Source organism: Furipterus horrens, unplaced genomic scaffold (genome assembly GCF_987537825.1).
Source record: "Furipterus horrens unplaced genomic scaffold, mFurHor1.1.pri manual_scaffold_5, whole genome shotgun sequence".
NCBI lineage: Eukaryota > Metazoa > Chordata > Mammalia > Chiroptera > Furipteridae > Furipterus > Furipterus horrens.
Genome location: NW_028327175.1, coordinates 51,879,911 through 51,894,811, shown reverse-complemented (window position 1 = coordinate 51,894,811; position 14,901 = coordinate 51,879,911). Strand labels below are relative to the sequence as shown.

The 14,901-nt window shown below is 41.6% G+C and overlaps 1 protein-coding gene across 1 annotated transcript in view; it reads left to right on the top strand.

Annotated features, from left to right (window-relative positions):
* The window catches only part of ACOT12 (acyl-CoA thioesterase 12), a 42,469-nt gene that overhangs the window by 12,127 nt on the left and 15,441 nt on the right, over positions 1–14,901 (top strand). The window contains exons 4-5 of the mRNA XM_090276436.1: positions 484–585; positions 7,400–7,535. Coding sequence (XP_090132562.1) covers positions 484–585; positions 7,400–7,535 — 238 coding nt within the window. The remainder of the gene's footprint in view (positions 1–483; positions 586–7,399; positions 7,536–14,901) is intronic.

Below are 14,901 nucleotides of genomic sequence, written 5' to 3'. Positions count from 1 at the left end.
AACCTAAAAAGTATAATATAAAACTGCAAATAGAGTACAATAATTTTATGTGCATGTGTATACATATTTCATATTTTATATATTAATAAATAATATACATTTTATAGTTCACATCTATACGTCATATAGATGTAACTAGAAGAAAATTCACCTAAATGTTGGTAGTTATTAATCTGAGTGGTAGGTTTACTATTACTGATAGTTCCTCTGGGTAGTTAGATTCCAATTTTATCATTTATTGATTTTTATATTTACTAACTTTTCCATGGTAAATATATATATTTCTATAATCAGAAAAAAGTTCTGTTTCCAACTTTATAGAATGTAAGTAAAACAACAGGATTGCTTAAAAATAAATTAAAATGCTGGCTTCATTCAAAAGCCAAAAGAAAAAGAATGTGAAGTGCATAACTGAATTTTGAATGCTGCAGTCTCATCTGTTCTCGGGATGGCTGAAAGTTTATTTATTTCTTTTCATTTTAGATCAGCATCAAGGTCATAGTACAGGACATGTTCACTGGCATTGAGAAACTTGTTAGTGTGGCCTTCTCTACGTTTGTAGCCAAACCAGTTGGAAAAGAAAAGGTAAATTTTTTATGTGAAGGACATATTAAAAATTGAATCAGAATATTGATTGAAAAAAGGACATTCAACTTACCATGAAAAAATTCTTTCCCAAGATTTGTTGTTCATCAGTATTTATCATGAAAGTTATCCTTGTATGGTAATGTCATAGTATGAAGTACTTTGGAGAAAAGAAGATATAGCCAGTTTGTGAAAGAAGAAAAAAATACATTGTACCATGTTTTAAATTATCTAAAGGTCATATCAGTTTCTCAAAAATATTGCTTACTGTTTTAGTTCTTTCTTTTTGGAGTTATATAACTCCAAATTGAGTTAAAATATTTTTTTAAACAAGAGCAATTTAGTAAGCAGTTTCAGGATATGGTTCCAATCCTTTTTTTTTAATACCTGAAGGAAGAATGTCAAAGTTGCTGAGTTACTGAAGTTTAAAAATAGGTTTCAGGGCATATAGGGTGAAAACACCCTTAAAAGAAGTACGTTGGCCTGATGTACAGTATGTGCCCAATAGACTTGCCTGGCCATTGGCCCAGAACAGCTTGTCCATAGTTTTCTGGAGAGTTATTCATTATAATTTCTTGGCTTTCCTTTTTAGGGTCAGCGTGCCTCAGGGAGGGTCCCAATTTAGTCGAAGTATTTTTAAATGTAATAATTCAATTTAGAATTTAAATATTTCACTGCAAGAATTGCTCCAGAGGTGGGCACAGTGGCTTCTCATAGCTCCACTTTGAAGTGACAGGCAGTACTTTTCACTCTGCCAATGTGTTCTTCACAGACTGCCTGAAACTTCAGAGGTAGGGCAAAATGATGTTTTCCTTATACTCATTAGAAATAACAACAGGCCTGCACTCACCAGCTACACCTCACTCGAGCAAGGAGGTACAGAGATGAGCCAGGCTGAGTTCACCCACCACGGTGCCTGGGCAGCAGGCATCCCCGCAGAGTTTTGTACACTGAGACACTTCCCTACTCTCTGCCCAAATTAAACAGGCCACAGGCAAATTCACATTGCCCAAAGCCATTGTTTTTCAAACTGACATTCACATAAGCTATTATGTTACTTAAAATACAGCTTTCTGGGTCGTATCCCAGACCTATTTAATTAGAAGCACTCATATGGGAACTTGGAATCTGTACTTTGACAAAGTATCCAAGGGGTCCTGTTTGTTGAAATTTAAGATGATGAGCTAGATTTTGCCAAGCACTGTTTTTCCTGGAGTCCCCATAAATCTCCAGACTCTTGGGAATGAGAGAATGTGGGGGTGGGTGCAGAGTTCCCGTATCTACGAGCAGGTGACCGAGAAGAGTCTACCTCACCATCCTCTTTTTCACATGAAGAAAAAGAAGAGGACATCACTTTCCCTCCGGCTTCAGACTTCTTACTCCAACTTCAGGGACTCAGGAATAAGAATGTAATAGTTACACCACAATCTGCTGAGACTGAACTGTTTTTCTGAAAGAATTTCTGGGAAGTCAGGAGCCTTATGGTTCTGCCACAAGTGCTTGTTGGCTCAGATAACCTTTAATGTAAAGCAGAGTTTCCTAGACTAATTTATTTTCCAGCTGGTAACATTCTTGTTCAATTGAACAAGCTGGGTCAGCTGAACAGTCTTGTTTAGCACATCATAAAGAGAGGCATGAAAAATCAGTGGTTTGGTTTGAAGAGATAGGCCTACCTAGATCTCTGTCCAAAGTGAGTTTATTCTAAGATAGGATGGGCAACGATTAACTAAGACTTAGTTCAACATGCACAGGCCAGATCACTGAAGGACCCATAAGACTCCATGGAGTACGCTCATGTAAAGCCTACCCAAGCTAACAGGAAGCAGTACAGCTGGGGAAAGAACTGCAGGACGTCTGGTCCTTTACAGAGCATCCACTAAGAGCGACATTTGCTCCATGCCAGAAGCTCCTTGATGTCTGTGACATGACCAGCTAGGCTACTAAGGCAAGAAGGGTTATTATTGGCAATATAGCCGTCGTCGTCGTTGGCAGCCGTCCGTCTCGAGAGACGATGGCGTAGCTTCTTGAGAGTCTATCTGCAACGCCGAGAATGGCTGTGCAGTCCGATTCGGGAGTGACAATCCCTGCCGCACTTGGTACAGGTGAAGGCAGATGGCCGTTGTTGCTGCTGTTGACGCTGCTTCCGCCTCGATCTTTTCTGGACCGCCTCCTCGTTGCGCGCAGCCTCTGCGCGTGACGTACCTTGCCTGACCGCGAGCCTCCAGGCTAGGCGGTCGTCTGCTTGAACTTCCCATGTGTTGAGATTGATGGAGCATTGTGTCATGTCCTTTTTGCAGATGTCTTTGAACCGCAGTTTTGGGCGCCCTGTCATCCTCTTGCCTTCTGCTAGCTCGCCGTAGAGGAGGTCTTTGGGGATACGGCCTGCATCCATTCTTTTGACATGGCCGAGCCACCTGAGGCGTCTCTCGCTAAGAACTGCATGCAAACTGCTCATATTGGCTCGCTTCAGCACCTCGGTGTTGGGGACCTTATCCTGCCAGGCGACATGCAGGACGCGTCGCAGGCACCTCATGTGGAAGCTGTTGAGTTTCCTTTCGTGCCTTGCGTAGGTGGTCCACGTCTCGCTGCCATAGAGGAGAGTGCTGAGTACGCAGGCTTGGTAGAATCTTCTTCTCCATGCTCCTCCAATACGCCTTTAAGGACTGCAGCGAGGGTGTCTTCATTCACACCAGATCCGATGGCAAGCTCTACAACCTGGCCCGTCTACGAGCCATGACCAAAGTCAAAGAGGTGCTCATCCGTGAGATGCTCTTCGCCGACGACGCAGCTTTGACATCACACTCCGAAGAGGGACTCCAGCAGCTAGTCACTTGCCTTTCCCACGCATGCAAGGATTTCGGACTAGCCATCAGCCTGACGAAGACTAATGTTATGGCTCAAGGCACGGGGACTCCCCCATGCATCACCATCGACGGATACACCCTGGAGGTTGTCAACGACTTCACTTACCTCGGGTCCACCATCTCGAGCTCTCTGTCAGTCGACTTGGAGGTCAACCGGAGAATCGCCAGGGCAGCCACAGTTATGGCCAGACTGAACCGGCGAGCGTGGAACAATTCCAGCCTCACTGAGAAAACCAGACTGCGGCAATATAGCCACTACACAATTATTGAACCAATAAAACAGTGTAGTATTTTTAATTTGTTAACTCTGTAAACCAAAAGTCTAAGAAAACATTATGGGCTTTTTGAACCCAGGGACATTTTCTAAGCGTGGATGTTTTGGACAGGACCAAATTTCAAGGGCCTTTTGGCCTGGACTAGATGTCTCCATGGACGTTCTGGACAGGACCACATGTCTGCGAATGGAGAAAGGAGTAACAGGCAAACATCAGAGAGAAGTTTAAGACTGGCAGGCATTGCTCTCAGGATTCTCTACAGTCACACAGGGATACACTTTATCTACAGACCAGAGAGCCAAAGCATTAGTTTACCAGGTAGTCTTTTGTACCCCTCCAGTCGCACAACTAAAATAAGGCTGTGTAAGCAATTAACCCGTGCAAGCTATCAGTCTATATATTTTTAAACAAACTGGACAAGGCAATCCAGGGGAATTTTAGACTTATAGCAGCATATTATAAATCACTAGCTATTTCATCCTTATCTTGGCCAAGGCTTAGCACCAGCCTTTGTTGTTCTGGAAATAAGCACGGAGTTACCCCAGTCCAGCTGCTGGGTGCCTGTTCCTGATACACACAGGTCAGCAGGCAGGCGTTGCTAAAGGGACTTTATCCCTCAGTTCTATTGCATCATATTTTCAAGTTCCTGGAGGTTGTTTAAAGCTTGATTCTGACCCATTGATTTTTTCAGTTTGCTTATCAGATAATGTTTTCATCGGGTGATGAAATTTCCAAATTGAGAATATCTCTTGGTACATGATAGCTTTCTCTAGAACATCTTTATTCTGTCCTTTTGATGTCTTAATTTTGGAAAAGGTAGAAAAAAATTCTGGGTAAGAATTCAGTGACATCAAAATATATCTGCCCACCCATTAATCTGAAGAATTTCTTATTTTGTATTCTGTTGAAAATTGTAATAACCGGGAAAAAATTGATATTTGAAAAACTGTTTAAAGCACATATCATGTTGTACAAAGAAATAATTGTCTGTATTGATCTTTTTAGTTTAAAAAATTTTTTTTAACCCTGTTGAAAGTTTTTTTAATGTGTTCTATTGTTTATGCTATTACAGTTGTCCCAATTTCTTTTCCCTTTGTTCCCCTCCACCCAGTGACCACCCTCCCTCCAATTGTCCCCCCCCAAGTCCATACCCATTGGTTGTGCATATAGTTATTCTCAACATCTTCCTATCTACTCCACTTTCTCCTACTATGCTTCTTAATTCCTGTACCATCTCTCTCCCTTTCTCTCCTCCCCCCTCCCCACTGACCTCCCCTCAATATGTTCCCCATACCTATAATTCATTTCCCACTCTCGTTGCCTACTTAGTCTGCCTTTGTTTCAATTCCCTAGCTTCTGTTGTCGGTTGTTGTGATACAGTTTTCATTTTAATATTCATAGTTTTGATCCTCTTTCTCCTAAACAAGTCCCTTTAACATTTCATATAACAGTGGTTTGGATCTGATGAACTCCTTCAGTTTTACTTTGTCCTGGAAGCACTTTCTCTGCCCTTCTATTCTGAATGACAGCTTTACTGGATAGAGTAATCGTGGTTGTAGGGTTTTGATTTTCATTACTTTGAATATTTCTTGCCAGTCCCTTCTTGCCTGCTGAGTTTCTTTTGAGAAATCAGCTGATAGTCTTATGGGGACCCCTTTGTATGTAATTCTCTTCTTCTCTCTTGCTGCTTTTAAGATTCTTTATTTTTAATTTGTGACATTTTGATTCTAATGTGTCTTGGTGTGGTTCTCCCTGGGTCCAGTTTTTTTGGAACTCTCTGTGCTTCCTGGACCTGTAAGTCTATTTCCTTCCCCAAATTAGGGAAGTTTTGCTTCATTATTTTTTCACATAATTTTTTCATTTCTAGTTCTTCTTCTTCACTTTCTGGCAGCCCTATGATTTGGATGTTGGCCCGCTTATAGCTGTCCGATAAGTTTCTGAGCCTCTCCTCGTTTTCTTCACTTCCTGTTTCCTCTTTATGCACTGGTTGACTGTTTGTTTCTTCCTTATGTTCCGATTTGTTGATTTTATCCCTGCTTTTCTCTCCCTCACCACTTGTTTCATATGTGTTTTTGTTCATTTCAGCAGGACTAGCCTTCATTCCTTCTCTGTCTTGTTCAAGATCTGCTGTTAGGTCTGTAAGCATTTTTATGACCAAAGCTCTGAACTGAGCATTAGAAAGATTTCCTATCTGCTGCTTCGTTAGATTAGATATTTGCTGTCTGGTCAGCTGCATCACCAGGATCTCTATCATGCCATCCTGACGGTTTTGTATTTACCTTTGCTTCCTGGGCAGGGCTGTCACACCTCCTACACTATAAGGAGTGGACCCCTTTGCACTCATCACAACCGGGCGTCCTGTCTCACCACGCTGTGGTGTTTTCTGTGGGGGTGGGGGGCCCAAGATGGATTCCTGCCCTTCACTCTCCGCAGAGAGACAGGGAGCCTCCTCCTCCATCTCCACCCCCTCTGGGCCTTACAGTCCAAAGCAATGGAGGTCTACCTTCCCTGGCTTTGGAATCCCAAGCTGACGGGTCTGGTCTTCAGCCAGGGGTGCTCCCCAAGCACTTCTTGCCTCCCCCTAAATATGGGTGTCTGTGGACAGCACAGCTTGAACTCTCCTCCCTGGCTTCACCCCTCCTACCTGTCCGGACGAGCACCACTTCTTTAAAACTTCATATGCTGGACTTCCATTTATTTTCTTGAATTTCTGGTTATTTCTGGTTTTGCGGTAGTTGTATTCCTTCTCAGTTGTGGAGGGAGACAGAGCGTGTCAGTCTAGGTCTCCATCTTGGCCAGAAGTCTCCTGTGTTTGTTTGATTTTGTGTCCCAGGGAGAGCTGTCGCTCCTACTACGTTGTAAGGGGTGGAGCCTTAATTATTCGTCAGTAATGGCGACCTGTTTCACCACGTTGTGGCGCTGTATGTGGGGGAGGGATCTGAGAAGGAACAATGCCTCTTGCCTAGCACTTGCCCCTTTTCCAGGCACCTCTCCCACTTCCGCACTGGACTGGCACCCCACTAGGTGCTGCCCTGGTCATCATTCCCAGAGTGGGTGGGTCTGCAGATGTTCTAGGACTGTGGGGGCCCTTTAAACAAGCTGATTCTGCTGAGAGACCAGCAGTTTATGCCTGTGTCCCAACCCCCACTGGTTTGCACAGTCAAAAACAACGAGGCTTGATTTTCCCTGGTGCTGGGAAAGTGAGCTTCGTGGTCTGGTGAGGAACTGGGAACGCTCCCCAGGTGTCCCTCCTGACTTTTTAAAACGTGTAACTGCACTTTCCACCAGCCTGCTGCTGCCGCCACCACACTGCATCCTCTCCGCCCCAGCTCCACCCCTCCTACCTGTCTGGATGAGTATTTCTTCTTTATATCTTTGTTTGTTGGACTTCCATGCACTTTGATTTTCTGGAACTTCTGATTGTTTCTAGTTTTGAGGTAGTTGTATTCCTTCTTAGTTGTGGAGGGAGACGCAGCATGTCTGTTTATGCCTCCATCTTGGTCAGAAGTCCTAAAAATATTTTAAGGAAAACTTTTAGTTAAAATTAAATGCATGTGAAAACACTCAAATCATTTACTTAATTTGAGTTAGAAAATAATGTAACATATTATTTGTTTTTACAAAATTCATATTGTGCTTGAAGAAGGCAATGAAAGATTTTTTTTTTCCCTCTAGATTCATTTAAAACCAGTGACACTCTTAACTGAACAAGACCATGTAGAACATAATCTGGCTTCTGAGAGAAGGAAAGTTCGATTACAACATGAAGATACCTTTAAAAACCTGATGAAGGAAAGTAGCAAGTTTGATGGTCAGTAAACCTACTTATAGGGATTTTAATTTTATGACTATGACAAGTGAAGGGGTTCTTTCTAAGGGCACATTTATTCTCACCTAATTATTGCAGTTCAGTCTTGGTGACACTAGAGATCTTTGCCAACAACCTAGTAGCTGGAGAAAAAAAGGGGCTGGCCATTCAGAATAGAACTGCTGACATCTAAGACCTCTTTAAATCAGGGCATCCCCAGGGGAGGAAAGGTGAAAAAAGGGCAGGGGACCAGGCAGTGCTTGTTTGTAAGTGTGTGCTCGGTTCTGATAGATGAATGAAAGAATGGCAACGCCATACGTTGGTCTGGTGCTTCACAGTTTACTAAGCCATTTATCATCTGTTATTTCATATGAGCTGTTTATAATCTCAGCAGAGGACGAAGCAAACTCTGAGTAGTGAGAACCTTGCTATAGAGATGACAGGGAACATGAATGGAAGTGATAAGATTCTACTCCTATTGCTCTTGCCCCATAACACTATGATGAGCCAAAGTTTCTCATTTCTTTGGCAGTGATTTTCTGGGCTCTTTGAGACCTCATGAGGCAAGAATGGCAGGAAAGGGAGGCCCTCCTTGCCCCTCACCTCTCCTCCTGTCTGACCCCATCTCTGGCAGCCCCAGAGGAGATGCCCTATGGTGCAGAGCCAAGTGTGTGAAGTGGAGGGGGACATGAGTGATCCAGCCTGAGTCCCTCTCACTCTACACTGCCAGGGGGGGCAAAAAGGCTCACAGAAGATGCAGCTCCCTCCTCTTGGCTCCCAAAGCAAACACAGGAAAAAGGCAAAGAAAAGAAAACAAAGAAGGGTCAGGATAAGAATGTGAAGAAAGGAGACGGAAGAAGAACACACACAACAAACAAAGGCCAGAGGAGAGGGACAAGGCAGAGGCAAGGGTGCCTGACACCTGAGGGCACCTGGGAGAGCACCCACAGACATCCTCTCAGTTGGAAACACATTTTTCAAATGCTTCTATTCATTGATGACCTTCTAAAGACAATGCCCATTACCAAGTTATTTTTAAGGAAATGAAGACTTTATCTTTAAACTACTATGTTGAGGAGAGTGAGTCTCCTTTTGTAAAGATGGCCTCAGTACTAAAATGCATTTTAACTGCATTTTGCTAAAGTAATCATATAATTGAACCATGAGAACAAGGTGATTACAAGAGAGAAAATTCAAGGTGGAAGGAGGCAGACATAAAAAGATAGAACTGTCACGAAAGCTCCATCAGACCATGCTAAGAAGCTTGACCTTTCTTCTGTCCTTGATGGGAGCCAATGCAGGGTTTTTAGCAGGGTTATTGCATAATTAGGCTTGCAATTGATATCATGCGGAAGAGATGTCATCATTCTAGAGGGCTAGAGACCAGGCAAGACATGAGGAGTGGCTTCACCAGACAATTATAGTAGGGACAGGGAGGAGGGAAAGTGTTTTTTAAAAAGAACGTACAAGAGGTAAAATCAGCAGAATAGGATCACTGATGTGGGGAGATGGGTGAGGAAGAAGAGTCTAGAATAATGCTCAGGTTTCTGGTGTGAGCAATTGGTTAATTGATGATGCTATCATGCACTGAGGTCATGAATATGAGGGGCTGAGGGGCTAGTTTTGATGAGGTAGATAATGAGGTAGATTTAATCTGACAAGCCTGTGGCACAACCAAAAGAATGAGACCAGGTCTGGGGAGATTAAGTGTGAGAAACAACAGTTTACAGATGTAAATTCAAATGAAGATAGTACCTGCAGTCACCCTGTGAGGGCTCCTGGGGACACCAGGGCTGTGGGCCAAGAATGGAACCTGCAGAACTTGGCCATCTAAGAGATGATCAGAGGAAGAGGGTGAATCTACAAAAGAGAGGGTAAAGGAGAACTGGAAAGAGTGGTGTCAGAAGTCAAGGGAGTAGAGTGACGGAGAGCAATGAGTGGTCAGCTGTGTTCCAGGGGGTGAGAAATAAAAACTTTCTGCTGAGCTGGGAATAAGGAAGTCATTGGTGACTTTGGCAAGAGCGTTTAGTGGAAGCATAAGTGCAGTAAATAGGTGTGGGAAAAGAGGCATTCTGATGATCCTGTATTGATTAGGTAGAGGGGAAAAGGGGATGCAAGGAGCTTACTATAGCCTCTATGTCATATTCACCTGCCAAATTAAACACTCTGAACTCTAGGCTTCATTCAAGTGCATTTATTAGGAAGCAGTGGAGGCTGAAGGGAGCAGAGCTACCAGCCTCTGCCTGAACATTGTTCTTTGCAGTAGATGCAGATGGTGAGGGACACGGCGGGCATCACAGCTCTTACAGCAGCTTGGCTATTTCAGAACCCCTGCCTTCAGGGGAAACTGAGGCATTGAATTAGATCTCAAAGTGTCCTTCAAACCAGCTAGAAATATCCCACAATAGCACTGACACTTGACAGACACTCAATGTCCTCATGGTGTTTTCCTGCAGACCAACCATCAGAGGGGGGCCTCCTCCTCTCTGGTCCCTGACCTAGTTCCATAGGAAGCAGGGGCCTTTCTGTCACCCCACTCACCCCTATGGTACCCACAGCCAACATAGCCACTTCCTCCCATGGTTTACTTACTCCTATGGCTGCACCACTAGATGTTGGCCAGTCATTTATTCACCTGCTTCCTCTTGCAGCCAGTGGTCCCTGGCCAGCAGGAAGTTGTTCTTTTCATTTTCTTACTTCAGTACTTGTTGCCCATACTCAAACCACTGACTTTGCTCTGTTTTTCCCAGCTCTCTGAGGCAAGGGTAAAAATAAACAAAAAGAACTGCAAAAATGGGAATATTAAAAGTACTTCTATGATACATTTGTGGGAGAATTAAATAAAGTAATATAGATAGATTCTTGAGAACAGTGTCAGGCATGTGGAAAATGCTATTAGTGCAATTGTTATTTAAGAGATCCCCATTCATGGGTGGGACTGGAGTAACAGTTGAAGACTATCCTTTCAAAGAACTTGGCTATAAATGGTGGAAAATAACAGCCTGGAGATAGAGGAGGCTTTCAAGGTCAAAGGGCATTATTTTTCAAGATAGGAAATATATGGTCATGGTTACAGGCTGATCATGGCTGATCTTATAAAAATCACTATTGAGGGAGAGGTTGATTATAAGAGAAAGAGATAATTGTTATCAAACCTGTACTTAAAATACCTGGAAACTGTTATTTCTTTGTCTTAGGAATAATTTACCATGATCTCTGCTACTCTAGCCTTTGTCACTAGTGTCAGTCTATTGGGAAGGGTTGCAAGGCCTGGTGACCTGAGCCTCCTTCACTTGCCATGTGAGCCAGGTGAATTTGGCTGCATGGGCTGGTTCTGGTGTTGTGCAAGTTGTTCTAATAAACAAAATCAGCAGCAGACAGTTTTCTCCGCCTGTCTCCACAACACCAACAGTACTTTGAGTACTAGAGACATGCTGAATTAATTAATAACAGGCACATGCTCCAGTCATTCAAATGTAGAGGTAGAATGATTACAATTGACTTTAGTTTCAGTTTGTTAGGAAGTTGGGCAGATCAGATATATGTCTGGTTCAGTTTAGAATTATAGATTTTCATGTCTTTTTCTAAATCATATAATCCTCCCTAAAATAGATTATTCTACATTCCTTTACACAAAACTTTAACCTAGCTTCATTGATTTGGTTTTCTTTTTAGAAATTTTACTAGCTTTCATACCACCAAAGGTACCACAGAACTTAAAAGCAATTTTTCTTAAGTATGTACTTAATAAGAGCCAGATCCTAGAACTTGAAGTTGCCATAGAGCATATGGCCTGTCCACCTGCTGCTCTGTGGATCTGATGGAGTTTGCTTTGAATAGAATATAACGTTCAAAAGGAAGACAGCTAGATCATCTTTGTCATTGAACTGTTTTTAGAAAAACCAGGGCTCTATATTAGTTGTAATATCAGACATAAAAGATGGGAATTTTTTCAAGATGTTGTATGATTGAAAGCATAGCATTAGAACAGTGAGGAAGTTGAATCCAAATCATACTTTCAGAAGAAAAGGGAAAAAGGTGAGATTCAATTATGTATAAGCAACACTGTTTTGGAATGTGCTATTATACTACTGGTATGTGGATGCTAAGCATGTAGGGAAAAACTTAAATCTTTTTAAAGATTTGGAGCATTTTCATTATAATATTTTAGTAAGAAATCAAATCTCTATGAGCATTGTCCTGTGTTGATCCTTCCTGGTATAGGAATGAAAACTAGCACTAGAATGACCTGAAAATATGGCACGAATGTAAAATTGTCCAAGCAGAATGATGACACAATACTTAATAAACATCCAAAGTACAAGTATTGAAAGAGACTGCTGGAGCATATGTCTGTGTTTGGAAGCCTGCAGAAAGGATGGGGTCTGTTTATTGTACTTAACTTGTGTACACAGCCAGAACTAGAGTCCCTGAACCTGGGAGAGCCCGATTTCTCCATTTATTTAGGTAACTATCTGCAAATAAGCTTCTGCACTGAAGTCAATTATACTCAGTATATTTCTGCATACACGTCATAGCTGATGCTTATGCACATATGACTGGCGCTATTACCCACTTCTTTGTCCCAGTGTATGCCATGTATGCCTTTATAGGAATTGAGTAGATTATTTATTTTTTGAAGTTATTCCTCAGAAAAGAAAGAATTGCCTTATAGTTGAGTGTTTATAATGTCTCTCATATTATAAGGCCTTCTCTCAATTTTTATTTTATAATTATTTTTCAGTTTAAAAATAGATGGTACACATGCACAGGGTGAAAAATTCAGAGGATATAGGAGAGTATTTAGTTAGAAGGTAAATTTTCCTACTATCGGTGTCTCCCAGTTATTCAATTCCCTTCCTCAGAAACAACCACAACATGCTCGCACATATTGGTAGCACAATATTCAAACAATTATACACCTTTCTCTTTTTCATTTAACAACATAATTTAGGGATAGTTTATATTAATTTATTTTGAACAGAAATGTACCATTTGAGTAAGAAAAATTAACCTAAAATACCTCAATCAATAATAGTTTTAGATATTTATATAGAACATCATTTAACAAAAAAGAGAAAGAGAAGTTGGAAAGGATTTAAGATTTCATACACCTTTTAAAGATCACAGGAAGCAATTCTATTCTGATTACAGCGATATGGTGGACTTGGTGTCTGGAGAAAACTAAAATTTCTGGATAAAATATTTACAAACATATTTGCAAACACATCTCGGCTGGCAGAAAAATGGGAGAAAACTTTTGAAGTCTAGAAACAATTAGAAAGCACAAGTGCAGCGGTGTAAGGAGACACAAAAGCTGCCATTTGCTTTGGGAGGACTCTGTAAGTGCTAGAAGACCTAGAACTTGTGTTTTAATGGGTCTACAGGGCTCAGAGACCAACCCAGAGCCCATGGAGGTGGAGGGTTGGATCAAGGAACCTCACCTGGAGCTGCAACCCCCTAAAGGTGATACCCTCCATGAGTCAAATGGAAAAATCCCAGCCCTGGGAGAGCTCTGTTAGCGGTGCTTTCCTGTCTCAGTCTTGATCTAAGTGCAATGACAAAACACTATTTCCCTTTGAGAATTCACCCAGAAACACATTCTCATGCAGAATTGGTGTCAGAATTCACATTACTTGTTTGGCTAGAAATAGACCTCGTGTGAAATGGTACTATGTTGTAGCACCCCCAGCTGATCTGCAGCCAGAAATGCACATCCTTTGCTCAGAGATGACTTTAAACCCAGCCCTCGAGAATTCCCACAGATGAAGATACAAGGAATATGAGCTCCTAGTCAAAAATCATACAAGACAAAAATAAATAAGTCACCAAAATCCAGGCGAAGCACCAGACAATAGAATAGGCTTACAAAGACTACAAAGATTGAATTTATTATATAAAGAATATGAAGTAAATATGTTAATATATTTTAAGAAATAAAAGAGTATAAAAGTATTTTTCAGGAACAAGAAAATGACCTAGAAGATTAAGCAAAGAAACAGAGAATTTCTACACAAAAAGATACATAATAATTAAAATTTAAAACTCAATGATTGAATTAAGTAACAGATAAGACAATAAACTAGAATATAGATCTGAAGGACTTCCCAAGAATGCAGACAGAAAGGCAAAGAATGGCAACTATAGAAGAGAGGTCAGGAGACATAGAGAATGGAGTAAAAAATCTAACAAGCATCATATCAAAGTTCCAAAAGCAGAGGATAAAAAGAATGTGAGAAAAGTAGTATATTTCATTGAGACAGCAAGAAAGTTTAATGTACACATGAAAAGTTATCAGACCTCATTATTAATCAGTGAAATGCAAATTATAATCATGAGATATTATTTCATACCCAAAAAATTGGGGGCAAAATGGAAGCATATACAATCCTGTTAAGTAAAAATGGGGGAGCAGTGGAACTCTAATAAATAGCAGACAGAAGTATAATTCAATCCAATTATTTTGTTACTTAAAAAATATTCTGTTGATAATAAGGACTATGAGTGTAAAATAAATTGGCCAACTTAAGTTTATTCAGCTCTTCATTCAATAAATATTTACTGAGCACCCACACTCAGGAAATATCTTAGAATAAAAAAGAATCACTTTTTGCTCAAGCTTAGGATCTAGTGGGTCAGATAATAAAAACGTCACACAAATAAACATAAAACTATAGCTAGAAGAAAGGGACATGTAAGAGCTCGTAAGAGTGAGGATGACCATGGAGGTCGGGTTGGCTTTCCCGAGAGAATCATGACTGTGAGAAGCCAAGAGAAAAGCGGGTGAATGAAAAGAAAGTGGCGGTGGTGGTGGCCTGGGCAATTGTTACTGGGAGAGAGACCAACGTGTGCAAATGCCTGATGTCGAAGGCACGATGGAGTTGCATGAACTGGAAAAAGGCACTGTGGCTGGAATAAAGAGAGAGAGAAACTGAGAGAGAGAATGTGATGGGGGAGGGAGAGGTGCTGGTGGTAATCAGACCAGCTGGGACTGGAGAGGTAGGCGTAAGCCAGACCTGGAAGGAAGGGCTCGGAACAATGGGAAGTATGTTTTGCTAGGACAATGGGAAGTTATGGGAGTGTTTTTGAGCAGGTGACTGAAAGGGTCAGTGAAATGAAGGGGAAAAAAAGGAAAGAAAAAGGCCATTAATTAATTATAAATATTAAAATTCCATTAGGAAATGGAATTAAAATGTCTCTATAACTACACTCCTCTGCTCAATTATATGTGACGGTGCCAGGAATAGCCTCAGTCCCAGCTGCCAACAGCAGCTAGGCACGTCTGTCCTCTCACACTGCAAGTGCGGCGCTGCCTCTGCCTGTACAACCAGGATGGCACCTCCTGGTTGGGAAGTCGTCCCCCACCGCC